Here is an 18,340-nt window from a genome sequence, read left to right as displayed (position 1 = left end):
GTTGTATGGTTAACTACGACAGGTTTTAGATTGTTCCACTTTTCGATGCCGGTTGATCGTCGGAGAGTGACCGTGGTTCCTTCCATGGCATGAAATATTCTAAACGGCGGGCCCCCTTCTCGTAGCTCAAGGGGGGAGCCTCCGTGTGCTGCTTTTTCCCGGCCGCAGCGCTCGCACACCTTCGCCGGAAGGGAGTCGACCCGCGGCGTCGAGAGGGTGCCGGCGTTGCCAGCCAGGTGCCCGGAGGAGGTCGGGGGTCACGGCTCCTGCCGTTGCTATGACCCCACTGGAAGCCAAGTTCAGAGAAAAAGTGTTTCAGACGCCGTGCTGAGCTCCCAGCACTGTGGAAAAATGCGCAACAGTCCATAGCCTTCCTAGAGCCTTACTGTATAAGTAGCCGGAGAGTGAGAGATGGAAAGCTTCTGTCGGACAGGAATTTTTGAGGGACTTGGATGACCACAGTACTCTCTAAAAATGACATGTCTGAGGTGAGCCACTGACAACTAAGCCACTCCTAAGGGACTGAAACTATATTCAGCATTAGGGTGTCTGCGTGGTGTTTTTTTTGTCCGTGTAGGGTTTTACTGTCGCTATAATGAAGTATTTCAGGCCCCAGCTGCGGGGCGAATGTGAGGCGGCCCGCGGGGGTGTCCACCAGGTTTGCGCCAGCATCATCACCACTTTTTTGAGACCCTTCACCCAGACAAGTGAATGCCCCAGCTCCAACCACACCTCTCCGCGGAGCCTGATCACCGTCACCTGAGTGAGCGCTCTCCATCAACTTGCTGCCGGGCAAAACAACCCGAGCCTACCACCGTTAACTGTCCGTGTTATGTTTCCAATTTGGTGGAAGTCCGTTGTCACTGGTCCGCGGCTAACTTTGCCCTGAATCATGCTGTGCAACACTGGCCCGGTGGTAAGCAGCGCTGCGTTTTAGCCAGTTTTGCTACAGGCTAACTGGTAGCAGAACTGTTGTGTGCGTGTGTGTGTGTGTGTGTGTGTGTGTGTGTGTGTGTGTGTGTGTGGGCCTGTACAAAGGCGGGGTAGCCAAACAACTGTGCTCCCTTCTATTCAAATATAAGCTAATTATTGTGAACCTCAAGCTATTTCTTTTAATTCATCATGTTGGCAACCAACAATCTTATCAGTTATGTCACACATGGCACCTGTTGACAGTAGGATCAGTGAGTGTTTGGCTTTTTCAGAAGTCTGCCCAGAAATGTTTTATGTCATTTAAGATTTTAACCAGGATACTTTTTTCGTATTTTAATCGACTGAAATGTAGAGTGGGGAGTATTATCCGAAATATCTTTTCGAAAATAAAAAGTACTACTACAGGCTACAGACGTATGGTATGTAAACCGAAATGAAGAGTGTCTGTGATATGTTTAGAAAATGTCCTCGGTTACATTTAGGCATATGAGTCTGCTTTTTATAACAGTCATCAACGTAGAAAAGGCAGATGTTTGAATGGAATTTGGTACATTGCTTGTATAATATATAAATATATATATAATATATAATATACACAGACTGATTGTGATTCATCACTTCATCCTCACAAGCAGCTCACCAGCTTCTGACTTCAAGTTTTTGTAACCAACTGTAGGCCAAACTCTACTTGTCCATAATTGATGATGTGATTGAGAGTATGAGGGAGCTCTTCTTGGATGAGGGGCTTGAAGACCGCGTCCTGGACGATTTAAGACATGTGAGTTATACTTTACATAACCCTGCTTTATGTACATTGAGGAACTATGCACCGTACCAGGAAGACATGCTGCTGTGTCATCTGCTGTGCAGCTTTGGGAGTCAAAGATGATGCAGTCTAAAGCAATGGAAGACTTCAGGAAAAACAATGTCAACTCATCCAACTTTGTCCTCCAGCTCCCCGCCAACTACAGTCAGACTGATCAAGAACTCGCAGGTAACATGGTGCTGCTACAAACTTAACTGTTTACCAACAAAACATCTTCAGTAACATTTTAACTTATCTGAAGGAAAATAATACAGATGGTCAAAACTAAGAGTCTTTCAAAGTAGCTTATTTAATTTAAATGTTTAATAAAATACCAGTGTATGCAAAGTTACAGCAGATTACCTTTAGGATTCCGACATTTCTGGTGTGAAGTTGCACTTAACCTGCTCTGCTCTGGTTTCTACTCTCAGCCTCCGCTTTGATCCCTGCAAGTCAGAATATCCACAGCTTCCCAGTCAAGGCAGGTGTCATCAAGATTTACAGTACATCACCTCCCTGACTTCATATGGCTCTTTACATGAGAGGCACACATGGAAGCAAATAAGAGCTGGAATTATTTGAATCTTATAAGCACCTGAATTTCTTTCTTGGTAAATTTTATCACTACCGAATGCACAATGGTGAAATATAATCACAGCTGAATTAATAGCATTGAAATATTTTAATTTGCAAACCCTCTGTTTCAATTTATGTGGCCTTGACTCCCATTTTATGAAAAGTCCAAGTTATTTCAAGGTGTGCAATTTCAAAAACTTGATTGTCATTTTTTTTTTTTTTAAACTTCACAAAATCCGATTTAGTCAAATTATTATGTAAAAAGCAAAGTAAAATAATAATAAAAAAATCAAGCGAATGAATGAATTTGTACACTTCAGACACCAAACTTAAGGAGGAAATCCTACCAAGGATACTTCTCCCTTTCCCTTTTTTTTTTTTTTTTTTAAAAACTTGATTACACACCTGGATCATATGACTGACCTGTCTGATCCATTACATTCAGGTTTGATTTTATGCTCGGTAGCCCAGCTGTTTAAAGGACCAGTGTGTAGGATTTCGTGGTATCCAGCGGGGAGGTTGCAGATAGCAACCAACTGAATACCCCTCCCTTTACCAAACATGTAGGAGAACCTATGGTGGCTTTCAGGTAACATAAAAACGCCAAAGGCCCTCTCTATAGCCAGTTCTGGGCTACTGTAGAAACATCGTGCTACAACGTCACAGGCTCCGCGGAAGAGGACCCACTTCCTATGTAGATATGTAGGGTGATTATACACTAATGAAAACATAATCATGAACATTATGTTCCATTTCTGCCAGTAGATCCCCCTAAAACCTAAAATTTCTTAAATTCACGTTTTTGAAATTTCACCACATTAAATGACCTGGAGATTTTAGAGAGGGGAATTCAAACCACATGAATTCAGCTAGATGGTTGTCGTAGTTTAATATTTAACTCCTTTACATGTAATGTTTAATTGCAGAACTCGGAGACACTTGCTACTTTTTCTCTCCCTGCTGGGTTAGCTTACCCGGTGCAGATACCAGCAGGAGTCACTCTTCAAACAGCCTCCGGTACGCGGTGACTTTACCTGCTATGGCTTACATTTGTGTTTTTGTTTTTTTAACTTGGACTAACTGGTAGAAATAACATTTCACTCTTCTCTTTCCTCTCACTTAGGTCAACTTTACAAGGTCAATGTTCCTGTTGTGGTTACTCAGGCCCCAGCAGGTCAGCAACCTGTATCCCACCCCCCACAGAAAGCTCCTGCCCCACCCCAGTCAGCTGCAGTCCCACCAAATGCAATTCGCCCTCAGGAGGATGTTCCCGCTACTTCTGCCGCACAGCTGCCACAGCCAAAGACCAATTTACCCCCCAGTCAGGAGAGCAGCCTCCCCCAGCACCAACAAGTTCCTGCTGCTGACACCTCGCAGCTTCAGAGGGTCCACTCTCCACAGTGTGAGGTCACACTGGGAGAAAATGAGCCGAGTCCAGAACCTGAACTTGTGAACTTCAGTATGACCGCCTCACCCTGCAGTCAGTTATTAGACTTCCAGCTCAGCACAGAGGAGGCTTTGACACAGACGGCACAGTTAAAGACCAGGGACATTGATGACATCCTGAAAGAAGTGATTGAGGAGGAGAGAGAGAAAGCAGGAAGGGTGAGGAATCTAGCGCCTGCAAAGACTGAAGTCCAGTCTGAGGCTGTTCTCCGGCTAATTTGATAAGAATATTCCCTTTGGAAGCAAATACCAGAAACAGAAATAAGAAAGTGCCAGGTGTTGAGGTACAGATGTGTACTCTTAGATGGGTAATTGCTCATTTTGGGAAATACACTCATTCCCTTTCTAGCTGAGAATTAGATGAGAACATAAACACAACTCTCATCTCTCTATATTAAATTAAGAGCTGGAGTCAGCAGCTGGGTAGCTTAGCTTAGCATAAAGACTGGGAACGGGGAAATGGCTAGCCTGGCTCTGTCCAATGTTGAAAAAAATCAGCCTCCTAGCACCTCTAAAGACTAATAGACATGTTGGTTTGTATAATCCGTATAAATGCCTAAGTCTAATTACAGTAGCTTATGCTAAGATAAGCAAAGCCAGCTAAATTGGCTGTAGCTTTACATCTACTAGACTGGTATAAACTGGTATTGATCTTTTCATCTTACTCTTGGCAAGAAAACAAATAAGTGTATTTCCCAAACTTTCCGTTAAAGGGGCGCTCAGCCAGTGTTACTAAATGTAGGTGTGGCGTTTAAAAGACATGGGTGTTTACCAAATAGAGAGGTTGTAATGAAAGACATTCAGTTCCAATTGTGGCAGGTGTAGGATCCAGTATTTTTGGAGTCGGTTTTTGACCATACCCTTTTCACACATCCCCCAACTTTAGAGAAGTTCAGTACTAAATTGTTGGAGTGCCCCCCTTTAATTTATCTGAAATAATTTTTTCCATTTGCGATAAAATTAGCATTAATGTAATCAAACCTTTCTCACATTAAAGTTTTTTGATTACGAAGTCCTCAACATGAATAGCATTCAAATCTCAAATGCCAAGTGCTGTACTTTAACAGCCAAACAGACTGATGTGCTGTCAACTTCAAATAATTATTCGGGGAACACTAGTTTTACCAAAGCAGTTAGTCCCGCTCCAACTTCAAATTTCTGTATATTATCATGGCATAACTTACACTTCTTCTTGCAATTCCTGCTAAGCTGGACCTGGACTACAGCTACAGTGAACTGTCAGACATCGTTCAGCTGGATGGTCCTGCAGACAACTCTGACATCGAGGAGGAAGATGGAGATCCGCTGGAAGAGAACGACTTTCTGGGTATAATCAACGCAGAGGCCATAAAGGTCCTGCAGGAAGGAGATGGAAGCAGTGACGGCAACAGTCTCTCCTCCAGCAGCGACATTGAGGGAGCAGATGAACTCAATAATGCAGAGGAAGAGGTGAGAGAGGGTGATGTTGAATTTTTTTTTTAATACTAAAACAGCTCTGCATGGAAACCTCTGTCCTTAGAAATGGCATTTACCAGTCATGTTTTGCAGGCAGCTCACATTTTTTTTTTTTTTTTCCCCCCCAACAACATTTCTTTGATTACACGTCTTAACAGTTTGTTTCCCACAACTCACTCTCTGTTGATAAGGATCCTTTGAATTCAGGTGATGATGTGATTGAGCAGGACATCCCAGATCTCTTTGACACCGACAACGTAATAGTTTGCCAGTACGACAAAGTAAGAACATTTCAGCTCTGTACTGGCCATTATTTACCTCTCAACAAAGCCTAGTGCTGAATACTTCCTGTTAGTATTGTAAAATGTTCTTTCTGTTGCAGATACACCGCAGTAAGAACCGCTGGAAGTTTCATTTGAAAGATGGAGTGATGTGTTACGCAGGCAGGGACTACGTGTTCTCTAAAGCTGTTGGGGAAGCTGAGTGGTAATGAGCATGAGTTCTCCTGAACAGATCAGATAATCGTGTTGAAGAGAGGGGAAACAATGATGTACAAGGGAAAAACCATTAGTGAATTTAGACCTCTTGCCTGTGTAATTTGGCTCATAGAGCAAGAGGTTAAAGCAATACTCTGAGAAAATTTCTGATACTTTTGTTTTTTGTTTTAATTATGCAATTATCAGAGCAATCCTGCAAGTCCTTTACGCTGTTACAACTGAGTACTTCCAGCGTTGCCTGTGAATCCAGTTTACTAAGGCAAACAGCATGACTTTAAGTTGTCTAATATTTTGTAGAAAATAGCTTTGTTTATTAGAGGAGCAAAACATTATTTGACCAGGAGCTGGTTTTCCTCTGTCATGACCCCGTTGCTTTGAAGGTACCTACTGCTGTTTGGTTTTGTAACATTGTGATGTTTTGCCGTCTTATCACTCATCAAATACACTGAACTGCACTGCTGTGCTACAGTCCATGAACTCTCTTCTTTCTGTGCAACCCAGCACATAGCCAGTGTTGCCTCTTTGTCATATTAGTCTTTAAAATTAGGTTTGTTTTCCTTTTCACTATTGAACTCAAATAGGTCCCTGTTGCCCACTATATAGAAATTCACTGGAAAATGACAAAATTAATTTATAAATGGCAGCAAGCAAACTAACATTAATTTTAATGTTTGACTGTGGTTTTGACACTAAAAGAGTGACTCACAGCTTGAAATGAATATGGATGGTGGTGTGACAGCTCCAGCAGCAACTTACAAAATATAAAATCTCAGTGACAAATCCTTGGAAAATATTTTTGCTATCAGTATGTGAAGTTCACAAGTGGACATTTCGTTGCTTTGACAGGCCAAGTGATCCCAAGCCAATGGGGTTGGGAACCACAGCTTCGTAATTCTTTAATAGTGCAGCTCAGTCAAATGTTACATAATATATTATGAAAACTTATTATGAAAACTCCCGACCACAGAGGGAGAATTAGTGGAACTACCAACGTGTGTGTGTGTTTTTTTTTCTCTAAAAGTAGGTATAGAATTGGAGGTTTGGCAAATGAATCTTTATACTGGATATTATGGGATGTAAGTCTTCACAACTGTTTCTACATGGGGAAAAAACAGGTTAGCATAAGTAGTTAAACACGCTTTAATTTTAATTAAATGTCTTATTGTGAAAATCCAGGACATTTTTAACTTCAATAATATTTCTCAAAAAACCAAGCCCCAGGTCTCCTGAGTAAAAGAATCCCATAGATGGCACTAAAACTCATCTCTGATGAGCTGAAACAAAGACTTACATTTGATCACATTTACTTCATTGTATTCAAACTTAAAATCTCAACCTTTATAAGGACAGAATAATAAAAAATATCCACTTATTGATCTTTAATAAAACAAAATTTCTCCTCATGTTACGACATCTTACTTAAATGCTGTTGTATATAGCTTGATCTTAATAAAATGTCCTTCAATTGTATGCTTTAGGATAGCTTTGCAAAAAACTAGCCTGTTTTTGTTTTTTTTGGGGTTTTTTTGGTCCCCATTCCTGCTCCGTCAAACTGCTGCTTTGTACCAAATTAACTGTTCAGAAATGGAGGCTGCGGCATCTGTTCCCTTCCATTTGAGGTCTCTTGGTGCTGACTGATGAAATTCTCACTTTGTAAACTAACTTAGATCAAATCTGATCTGACGCCTGCCACGTACAAGAATTACAATCTCTTTACCCTGACCTAAATTTTGAAGAAATGCTACATTTTAAGCAAGACAGCAAATGCTGCCTTTTAGGTTCCCATTCCTTCTCTATGTTGATGGTCATGTGGTTCCCTTGTTTAGAAAGCACCCCTTCATTTTAATGTGATAGGCATAGATGCTAAGTGAGTGAGGTTTTCTGGTGGACATTTTTTGGGTGCAGGTGAGGTGTGAAGCCAGAGTCTGTGACCTGTACAAGTCGCCACCGGTGCTGCAGCAGCCGCAGCGACTCAGCAGCAGGCGCACGTCCTTCCTGAATGCCCGTGTGAAGATGGTGTACAAGAAAGGGTTGCAGAGGGAGTTGATGGGATAAAAAAGGATGAGCAGGATCTTTGAGTGAGAGACAGTTATGAGGGGCATACGCAGGGCTGCAGAGATGGCGAAGAAGGAGATTGGTGCCATACACATAAAGTCAGTGAAAATGAGCACAGCCATACGTTTGGCAATCTTGGTGTCTCCATGACGAGTAGAGTGCTCTGGGTTGCGAACGCTCAGATATATGCATATGTAACAGTAACAGACCACAATGAAAGCCACAACATTGAGAATGAGCACAGCAACCACATAAACCTGAGAGCCCAGTGTGTCGATGTCCATGGGCAGACAGATGCTCACTCTGCTGTAACTGCTGACTCCCACAAGAGGGAGCAGGGCAACCAGCAGAGAGAAGCCCCAGCCTGCTCCCATCATGGCTGTCACATGGTGCATCCGCAGCCTCTTGTTGACATGCATGGCATTGGTGATGGTGTGCCAGCGTTCAAGGCTGATCACGGTCAGTGTATATACTGATAGCTCGCTGGCAAACACTGTCAAAAACCCTGCTATGCCACACCCAGGCCCTGTCTGCCAGTCCGTGGCGTGGTTGTAGTACTTGTGACAGGAATAGTGGTCCATGAAGGCAATGAGCATCAGGTAGAGCCCCATGCACAGGTCAGCGAAAGCCAGGTTACACATGAGTAATCTGGAGATGGTTAGCTTATGGTGGCTAATTAGCAGAATAAACAGAACAGCCAGGTTACCGGTCACAGCGAAAACTGTGATTATCCAGGTGAGAAAGCGCAGGAAGGGAAAGCCCAGCAGGTCCTCACAAGGGTTAAAAGCATCTGGCTTTGGGGTGCACTTGACGAAGGGGTTGTTAAGACAATCAAATTCCAAGTCTGGATACTGAAAGTTGATGTCATCAATAAGATTCGCGCCGTCTGCAGTTGGCTCTCTGAGAAATACACAGATGTTAAGATTAACATAAAAATCCCAGAGCAAATGATCAAGGAAAATGTATGGATCAATGTATGTATGTTTGAGAAACAGAATAGAGGTGAGTGTTCTTACTGATTAAAGTTCATTTTTAACTACAATAAAGTTTTAATGTGTCATATGAAGGGACAGTGACAGCTCTTGGTTCAAAAATAAAGAGGGTGCATCATTTTGTTATGTTTTCCATGATGGTGCCAATTGCTAAATTGGCAAAATGAGCGGCATCGATTTGACAGTGTTAAGGGCAAGGTGCAGAGGAAATATTAATAAGGTTGGGGCAGGTCTTACTTTTTAAAAAAGTTAACTATAAAATTCATCCCCCCACCCCACCCCAATAATTTTTGTCCCTGAGTGGGCAGTCGAGTAACTTACATTTCTGTCTGGCTGAGATCACAAAATTTTGTGAAGTTCTTTAAGGCAGTTTCCCTTTAAATAAAAAAAAAGAAAGAAAGAAAGGAAAAGGTTAGACCACGTAAAATGTCGATAAACTCAACTGCTAATTACCAAAACACTGATGATCTGTATTCATTGGGTGGAGCTTTTGTTCTTTATGTTGATGTGAATGGATTTGTTACATCTCTGGGAGCGGCTGTCAGTTACCTTTGTTTCCGACGCCACGAGTGGAAGGCACAGCAGTGGCTGGGGTACGTGAGCTCAGCCTCCAGCAGTTCAGCCAGGCTTTCCAATGGAGGGAGGCTCTTCAGCGCATAGGCTGAGCCAGCTTTTAGAAACCTCACCTGCCCCAACCCTTTAGGCGGGAGGGAACTCAGAGCTGTGGAGGAAACATCCCTGAATCACACACGCAGAGGACGTAAACATACATTTCAGTGAAGGTTAGTAAAGTAACTTCCAATAAAATAGTGCTTTTATGAGGCACTGGACTACCACAAGCCACTAGAACAGCATTGGTCTATCTTGTTTTGGATTTCACGTGTAATTTAAACTCTAATGTCGGGATAAAAAGCCAGGCTTTCCCATGAGAGGAGCCATAATTTGGTGTTTTCATGTTGGTGGTAAGAAATGCTGTTTCAGTCAAATCTGCTGAATCTCCCACGGGTGTTCATTTAGTTCTAGTGACTGCGGCAGCCAACCCCGAAATCTTGCTGTTTTTCTGATGAGCTGCATATTCACCAAAAAATGCTTCAGCACAGAATGGAGATCGTAAATACAATGACATTTACAAAGGACTAAATTCATTATATTCAAAGCAAAATAATATTCAGGATCTACTTTTCTCCTTCATTTGATTGGATACTTGTAACCTGACATTACCCAGAAGTAGCACACTGGACCCCACACAAGCAAAAGGAAGACCTTTGGCATTTCCTGCATGTCAGTGAATACCACAAACACTAATTCAAAACCAAGATAAGATTAAATTTCATGTGCTTGCAATCAGGGACCTTGTGAAATGTATGCTTCTCAGACTTGGCTGTTTGCTCACTAATCAGTATTCAGCAGTCCTGGCCTCCTTGTTGGTTGTTTATACAGACAGGCTGTCACTGCCCTAATGTTTATACAATAACATGATAAACATTGTTATAAATATTAATCTTGCTTTACTGACCCAGTTCAAATACGATTGCCACAATGCTGTTGACTTAAACAACAAAAGATACAAAATGTAAGATTGTTTCTGTAATATATAGTTTTGCCACAATCGTAAAATTACGTATAACACATCAACACATTACACATGAACCTTAATTTCCTGTCATTTCTCTACTGTGCATTATCTTAAGGGGCAAAAAATGGCTAACAATTTTAAAAATTTGAAAAATAATACGACATTCTGAAAGGGGCCACTTAAGTCGTTAAGCACTTTTAACTTATGATACTCGAAATACTTTTTGTTTTTAACATTTTGAATGCACAACTTTTACGTGACATGTAATTAACCATTCCACACTTATTATACACTAAAAATGTATTTCAAGTGAAATGCAAAATTGCTACTTTTACTTAAACCTGCGATAATTGACTTTTTGGCCAATTGGGGGTAGCAGCAACAAATTTAAACACAACATTGTCATACCATCGCCTTTTAAGTTGATATGGCTAACATGTTAGCAAGCAGTTCCCTTTTTCACACACTCCAACAGATACGTTGCAACGTTAGCATTCAGTTGTAGTCATGTCTCTGGCCATCTGGTGAACGTAAGTCCATTTGTTTCATTCTACTTTTAGTTCTGACTTTCTCTCCACCAAATTCTGAGAAAAATATCTGGCTCTTTAGCCGCTGAGTGCTCCACTATGTTCATTAGCTAGTTGTCGTTGTTTGGAGCTTTTTTGCTCCAAACAATTGTCTGCTGCAGCCAGGCGACACTGTTGAAAACAGTGGGATTGAACCAAAACAGTGAAATTGTGGGCCGCCAAACCAAAACAATCAGCTGAAAGACGCTTTAAAGCTCCATAGAACTGAGGGGAACTTGAGATTCGAGCCATAATTCACTGTGGGTTTGTCACTACGAAGAATCCCTTTCACATGCAGTACACATAGTCATGTGATCCACTTTTTATATGAAAATATTGATTATTGAAGCTTTAAATAAAGGATGTGAATACTTTTTCCACCATTGATTTTTAAGCTGACTCCTGGAAAATTGTCATTTTCTTTTGTTTTATTGGTTTTATTAAATTGAATTACTGCCACTTACAGAGAACTCGGACCTGTGGCTCCTTCAAAAGCGTCGTCTTCAATGTAACTGAGATACCTGTTGTCTCTCAATATTCTAGAAAAGACATAAAAAAACCAACTGTAACACAAGTGACCTCCATTCCTAACTGTAGTTTTGCAGTTAACATGCAATGTTAAAGAAAATTTAAAATGACACGTTAATGGCCAACAGTGCCCAAAACCAGTTTTCATCTGCTTTTTTGTTTTCTCAATTTGACACTGAGGAAGATGAGCATTATTTTTAGACTGCAGGGTGTCTGCACATATCGCGTCCCCATCAACATTCAGCAGTACGGGGCAGAGCAAGAAAACAACGGGGCATCCAATCTTTGTTTAGTCTTATATAACGTTTGTTTACTGGTACACTCAGTTTTTTCATGATTAGAAAAAGAAAAGCCCTTAAACCTGAACAACATACTTAACAGCAACATGCTGTATCAACCTGTTTTGTTGTTGTTGTTCGGTTAGTACTGTATGAGGGAAAAATCTTGATAATCAAAATGCTTACAGTGTGTTGAGCTTGGTTCCATTGAATGCATGAGATTTTATTTCCCTGAAGCCGTTTCTAACCAGGTTCCTGCCAAGGACACAATGTTATAAATTTTAGGTGGGTTTCCCAGCAAACTATCGCCAAGGTCAGAGAACTGAACATTCAATTACAAAAGCATATTAAGACACATCAAAAAACAAAACATTCTTAACAAATGGTGACAAATTGTTGCTCCTAGCTCTGATAATGCTGTAACCAAAAAAAATTGGCTCCTGTACTCACATATCAACATATTCCTCTGTGATACCCTGGAAAGAATTGGCAGGAATGCACTCGATCCTCATGTTGTCTGCTACTTCCCTGCACAAGGAAGAGGTTACATTCACTGTTTACAGTTTGGCTAAATTATCAGTTAGACAAAATTGTGGACGTTCATACACAAAAAAAAAAGAGCACTGCGGTGAACTCTGACCCAGTTGGGGGATTTGCAGCAGGGTTGGTGGCATTGTGAAATTGATAGACAAAAGTAAAACTGGGCTCAGAATTAGAACGCAAACATGCAGCTTTGCAACATGCAGAAGGACACTAATTGAGTTTAGAAACACACAATTTTTAATTGGGATTACTCACAGGATAAGATTTGGCACCAAGGAAGTGATAGATGTGAAGTCTGGGAAGTGTATCATTCCTGTGTTAGAGATGCTCCTGTCAAGACAAGCGGCGGAGACAGATGATTGTAAAAATTTAAGCACAAATCCTCGAAGTGTCTTAGCTGGTAAGGGAATTTCAAGAGCCAGTTCTCGAAACAATTCCGGGTTAAATATGGTTTCTCCCATCATGTCATTGTCTGCTTGTACCCTTTCAATATCTTCACGTTTAATTTGCAGCAATAAATTAAATGAATAAAACGAATAAAATGAATAAAAATAAGTGTCTCCAGATTGACTTTTTTTGCGTAGAATATAGAGTTCATAAGAGAAGATCTGCAGCCTCAAATTCTAGTTAACAAATTGGTCAAGACACAAGACTAACAGTGTTTTGTAGGTGACAACAGGAAGTTGCCACAATAAAATGACTGCAAAGTAGGAATAACTAATAATATGACTAATAATAGTCCATACAGTCAAGTGATTAGTACAGCTACAGGTTGGAAAAAAGCCCTTCCATAAAGTTGGGGGATTTGAAAGACCTATTTAAAAAAAAAAAAAAAAAAAAAGAGTCAAAATTCATACAAAAGAGGTTGAGACATCCTAAAATTTAGTTCCTCCTATGGGTCAGCTTCAAAATGCTGGCTCTTACAATTCCCATAATGCATCTAAACAGAATTTTTATTTGAGCTTCCTGCTGCCTGTTGAATGACCTTATGTTTCAAACTCCATGCCCCCTGTTATATGGCGGGTTTTCTATCAAGTTGAAGTGTCCCACCTAACTCAAGACACCCCTGATGATAAAAGCCCTTAACATCCAGTTTAGCCCCTTTTAGTTCTCCGGTTTCACCATATCTTCTTCTTCTATCTTCTTGAACACTGTCTGACAGTGTCATACATATTCTGTATGGCCTTGTTCCAAATCTTCATTTCTATTTATTTGAAGTTTATCTCCATAGGCACATGGCATGGACCAGTGCCACATACACGTAACCACAGCATTTTTAGCCTAAGCTAGTTTGCAGTGTTGGTCCCTAAATGTATAAATACTCAAAACTCAACAGGAAAACACAAACAGAATGGGGGGGGAAAAAAACCCCACAAACAATAGAAAAATAACAAGACTAAGAGTCTACTGTCATGGTGGCAGCAATGTGAGGCTGCACGTAGACAACTAGCGTCAGCAAGCTAACATGGAGATGTTTACCAGGTGTAATGTTTAGCATGTTCCCTATCTCAGTCTCATTTTTGCATGTTACAGAGTGAACAATGCTCAGAGAATGAGACTGTAATGACTGACCCACCGGCTGGTCAGTGGGGTTTAAGCAGGTGAATAGCAACAATGACGTGAAACAGAACGACTTACAAATATTCCAGTTTGGGCAGGTCAGTGAAGGCCCCTTTTTCAATAACCCTCAGACTGTTGATATTCTGCACCGAACTACAGGAAGAAAAATCAGGGAAAATATCAGTAATTACAATATTGCTGTCTGTCAGTTGCTGGCAACAAACAAACACAGGAAAACCCATGCTTTCATTAACCGCTCTGAAAGTCAAGCATTTGTAATTGGGAGATTAATCCTGCGAAGCTTGAATGAAATGCAAAACACATAGCAGCAGCTCAAATGCATAATTGCTTTCATCGCGTCTGAATGTGATGTGTGGTGGGGGGTAAGTGTTGCTTACATTTGCGCCAGGCTGTGGAGGGAGAGGAAGGCATGTCTCTGTATCTGTGTGATGCAGTCACTCCGGGAAATCTCACTGTGACAAAAAGAAATGGCTCCACATCAGTCCACAGATTAACAAGAAACTGTAAACAAATTACTCTTGAAATGTCTCAGATCCAGCCAGCGAATATGGAATGTTATTACAAATGCTACGAGCGACACAAGTGCTTGTTATGGATTTATTTCCGCACTTGCTTTTTACTTTCTTTGAGAAATGGGACAGAAATGATTAATACAGGGATACAAACGGTGAGGGAAATATTAAAATACCACCACCAACAGTTCGTACTCCTAGGGCACTACACACACACACACACACACACACACACACACGCTTCACTTCATGTTGGAGAAGCTCCAAACATACATCACGGATGCATCTGGGCCAAGAAGACTAAGTGAAGATGTTTAAAAAGGAGGACTAAACAAAGACGCTCAGAGACAAACAAAAGTCAACAAGACTTCTTGATTTGCCCTTGAACACTTTGTTTTCTGAAGGCTGACTTTCCTTTTCCGGGCCGCTCTCCATCTTCTTTTTGTAATCATCGTTTCAGACTCCCACTCTTCTGTAATCAGCCCACACTTTTCTTACGGTTAATGTCATTCTGCTTCCATTTCAAACTAAGAAACAATTAAATGACTCCATCTGTAGCGCTTATATTTTTTTTCTTTTATCCCCTCCTCTGATTGCATTGCGCATAGTGTCATAATTACCACTTGCAGCTCATGAAAAGCTTTTTCACATGATCATCACGCTGCGATTTCCTGCTTGCGTCATCGAAGACAAACCGCACTGAGCTGCTCGTGTCAGTCTACCTTGACATACCTTTTGATGGCTGACTTGCTCTGGGCTAAAAAAAGATGAAGGATGTATAACTTCGTTTAAACTTGAACGTATTTTATCAGCTAAAACTACTTATGAACAAAATGAAACTATATCACATCTAAATACTGGGAGGATCTGGGACTCATAAGACTCGCCCCTGCGGAGCAGAGCAAAGTCAAACATGCTGGGCTCGGTGTGAAAATGATTTCACCACGGGCCAACAAACATTTCATGTCTGTTCATCAAACTGTTAGAGATATATTAATTAAATGGTGAAACACATTCCGGATAATGATATGGCTTTAGGACTGAGTATTTAGTAGCTGTAAACATGATAAAGCTGAGACCTAATTAATCAGCAATTTAGATGAAAAGGGGTTATATCTTTAGCAAGATATCTCTTTCTGTTGTAAGCGGATTTAAATGAAATTTGTTGGCCTGATAGGCATTTGAACCAAGGAACAGCTGATTACATTTAGGTGCTGATATTTCTGGTCTGCCATCACTACCGTTAGACAGTTTGTAGTGTTTACTGATAAACACTGCTGTGCTGTGTGTGTTCTTGTGCTGTGGAAAAAGTCCAACTACTGGGACTTACAAGTCAGCTGGTTATGAAACAATCATACTTTGAAGCCTATCTAGCTTTTACGTACTTGGGCCTTCACTGTTTCACAGCAGTGGGATATTTTTTTAACAGCGCTCTTCTTTTCAGTAGATCGTGTTCTTATACAGGTAATTCACCTTTCACCCCTCTGTTGATTCTTAATGGAATAACTAGCGCAACAGTCACATCTACATTTATAAACTTTTTTCTCTGATTACTAAATGGGATAAGTACCCAAAGGCTGATAATACAGAATGAAGTGTACTGCTATAAGAAAAAAACAGTATTCGTGTGTAATTCTAAACAAAGCACACACACACATATATATATATATTTCTCAAATATCAAAATATTAGACATTCTGTACCTACTTCATTTTTATTTCCGTGTCTGATTGCTGGAGTGATGATACGTGTTTAATAATTCAACGTAAGAAGCTACAATATTTAAGTCTTTTTAAAGGACATAAAATCACAAAAACACTAACAATGGCAAAAAAAAACCCCAAACTTTTTCTGCCTTCTAACAGTTTAGTATTTGCATACATCATACTATATGCTACTTCAGGGTTTTGTGTAATGCTTGAAAATGTGACCCATATTACTGGACGTAGCCATTTCCACGCTGCAGTTGTGAGGTGTGAGAGGCGGGCGGATGTGTGTACATGGTCTAAAGAAACACTCTCTGCTCTACTTCATTTCTTACTGGTGCTGTAATGAGCCCCCAATATGTCAGTATCAATATATATCAATACATCTGATTCGAGACTTAGCAGTTTTGTTTTCTAATCCAAAATGGATATTGTGAATGCTCTGCTCACACAGGCCAATAGACGGCGCTACAGTGAAAGTACCTGTAATTTGTATTTGGAAGTGCATTCGCAATGGACTCATTGAGAATTTTTTTCCGCCTATTGTCCTATACATCACGTTTCCTTACAATGGATTTGTCTGCAGTATGTTCACCTAGAGCATGTGATACTATTACTGATAATATTGCTGTAAATCTTTATGTAGGTTTATTTCTGGTCCTCAAACATATATGTGGTTAAGTTTTATGTCCAAATTCTGTCATGTTTTGAGACTGGCAACATACAACATACCTTTAATTGCATTCATGAATTAATATGTGTAATTGATCATTTTTAAAAACCCTTTCCTCAAGTTTGAACAGTCAGCATTTCTCCTTTGCTTTTATGTTTCATCAAGGCTGAAGTAGTAGTAGTCATCTACTAAGTTAAACCCAGCTTTGAGGCGACAGTAATTCACCTGCGTAATATTTGTTTCCCCAACAAAAAATGTTTAGGAAAGCACAAGGGACTTACATTATTGTTATGTTGATCAGCTCCTTAAAGGCATGAGTGGGGACTTCTTTCAAGGACAGATGAGTGAGGCTTCTGTAACAATCAGAAAGGAAGATGTTCACTCCACATTTACACTTTTGCACTACAGATAAAGAAGCTTATCCTTCAAAATGACATCTATGAGAAATCATATAATAAAAATGACCAAAAGTAGCTCAGTGAGAAGCCAGAGGAAAAAAAAAAAAAAGTCCATGAAGTAGCAGGAGGACACTGATGGGTTCAGTAGGCAGACAAGTGCCACAGACCCTCTAAAGGGAGATCCTAGACCACTACAGACAGTAAAGCTAGAGAGCTGGTTTGCTTACAGTCGATGCACGGATGTAGTCCGGGTCCGGGAGGCCAGCTGGGTGTCTCTGCTGCACTGGAAAGTGTCAACGCTGCAGCGGCAGATGGCCGGACAGGTATAAGCCCAGCAGGAGCGCACATTCAGGACCCCGGAGATCGAGATCAGGAGCCAGACCGCCCAGGGAGCCATGCGTGACACCGGGCCACTCACTACGCTACAGAATAATAAAATATAAAAAAAAATAATATAATATATATATATATATATATATATATATATATATATATATATATATATATATATATATATTTATGTATATATATGTATGTATAAACTAAGAAAAAAAAACTCCCTCGATGTCCTCTAAGTTGAGGATAGAAACACTACTCTGGGAAACCTCACATGCTAAGCCAAAGGTAAAAGGCTCAACAATGTCATGGTCTTTTTTTCCACCTGCGAGCTCACTGGGTTTCAGGATCCGGTGCTGCCTTCAGGTGCTGCCGTAATTGCGAGGTCTCGCTCCGTCCGGAAAGCCTGACAAAGTGAAACACGGGCGGAATTGTCGCTGACAGCTGAGCTGCAGAGGGGTGACGTCTAGTGGGTGGGGATCATGACAGGTCTGGTGTTAAGAGTGATGCGGCCAAGTCATGCGGTCACTCTTTTTTCCTTTGTAATAAATCACTTTTCAAGGATGGAGAGTAACTATTTTTGCATTTCTAATGGAGGTACTGACGGTACTGAGGTACTTCTTCTTCTTTTTTTTTTTTTTGGTTTGACAGCTTTGAAGGATTAAATATTGTAGTATTTATTAGCGCCATCGTTTCAGATTAAAATTTAGCACCAACACAGATATAACAATTAATTCCCAAATAACATTTAAAATGTTAAAGGACCGTAACAGTGGGTTTGCAAGTTTTTGCTCCTTTACTATAAATCATGTAGACTTTAGATTTTTACTGCCAATTTTGCTGTACATTTTTAGATTTAAGAATGTGTACTTCCTACCATTTCT

The 18,340-nt window shown here is 40.6% G+C and overlaps 2 protein-coding genes across 6 annotated transcripts; one reads left to right on the top strand and one right to left on the bottom strand.

The window, feature by feature from the left end:
• Positions 1–180: 180 nt before the first annotated feature.
• Positions 181–6,198, top strand: gtf2a1l (general transcription factor IIA, 1-like). Of its 5 annotated transcripts, XM_040140068.1 has the most exons (10): positions 1,021–1,184; positions 1,286–1,352; positions 1,610–1,711; positions 1,804–1,927; positions 2,170–2,219; positions 3,241–3,331; positions 3,438–3,919; positions 4,970–5,209; positions 5,407–5,496; positions 5,598–6,197. In XM_040140068.1, exons 2-10 carry the CDS (start codon positions 1,350–1,352, stop codon positions 5,703–5,705), a joined length of 1,290 nt encoding a protein of 429 aa, XP_039996002.1. In that variant the 5' UTR covers positions 1,021–1,184; positions 1,286–1,349; the 3' UTR covers positions 5,706–6,197. The 5 variants fall into 5 exon arrangements, 4 of the variants coding, with proteins under 4 accessions (XP_039996000.1, XP_039996001.1, XP_039996002.1 ...); XM_040140066.1 differs by lacking the exons at positions 1,021–1,184; positions 1,286–1,352 and adding an exon at positions 181–488 and having other exon boundaries at positions 5,598–6,198; XM_040140067.1 differs by lacking the exons at positions 1,021–1,184; positions 1,286–1,352 and adding an exon at positions 595–916 and having other exon boundaries at positions 5,598–6,194.
• A 1,035-nt stretch (positions 6,199–7,233) lies between these two features.
• Positions 7,234–17,854, bottom strand: LOC120796897 (lutropin-choriogonadotropic hormone receptor-like). Its single transcript, XM_040140063.1, is given in 13 exon segments — positions 7,234–7,665; positions 7,668–8,667; positions 9,081–9,134; positions 9,309–9,497; positions 11,366–11,440; positions 11,894–11,962; positions 12,158–12,235; positions 12,506–12,580; positions 13,889–13,963; positions 14,209–14,283; positions 17,004–17,075; positions 17,348–17,542; positions 17,782–17,854. Coding segments are annotated over 12 exon segments (2,022 nt in total). The 5' UTR covers positions 17,518–17,542; positions 17,782–17,854; the 3' UTR covers positions 7,234–7,575.
• Positions 17,855–18,340: the final 486 nt, after the last annotated feature.

The sequence above is a fragment of the Xiphias gladius genome, chromosome 11 (genome assembly GCF_016859285.1).
Source record: "Xiphias gladius isolate SHS-SW01 ecotype Sanya breed wild chromosome 11, ASM1685928v1, whole genome shotgun sequence".
Lineage (NCBI taxonomy): Eukaryota > Metazoa > Chordata > Actinopteri > Istiophoriformes > Xiphiidae > Xiphias > Xiphias gladius.
Note: the sequence above shows the minus strand (reverse complement) of the source record. Positions and strands in the feature narration are given on the sequence as shown.

What these genes read in the sequence shown, in the direction of transcription:
- gtf2a1l (XM_040140065.1), top strand. Translation starts at nt 1,227, where the DNA reads ATGTCATTTAAGATTTTAACCAGGATACTTTTTTCGTATTTTAATCGA. An exon ending in CTACAGGCTACAGACGTATG is followed by an intron (nt 1,353 to 1,609) that starts GTATGTAAACCG and finishes AACCAACTGTAG; the next exon opens with GCCAAACTCTACTTGTCCAT. An exon ending in TCCTGGACGATTTAAGACAT is followed by an intron (nt 1,712 to 1,803) that starts GTGAGTTATACT and finishes TCTGCTGTGCAG; the next exon opens with CTTTGGGAGTCAAAGATGAT.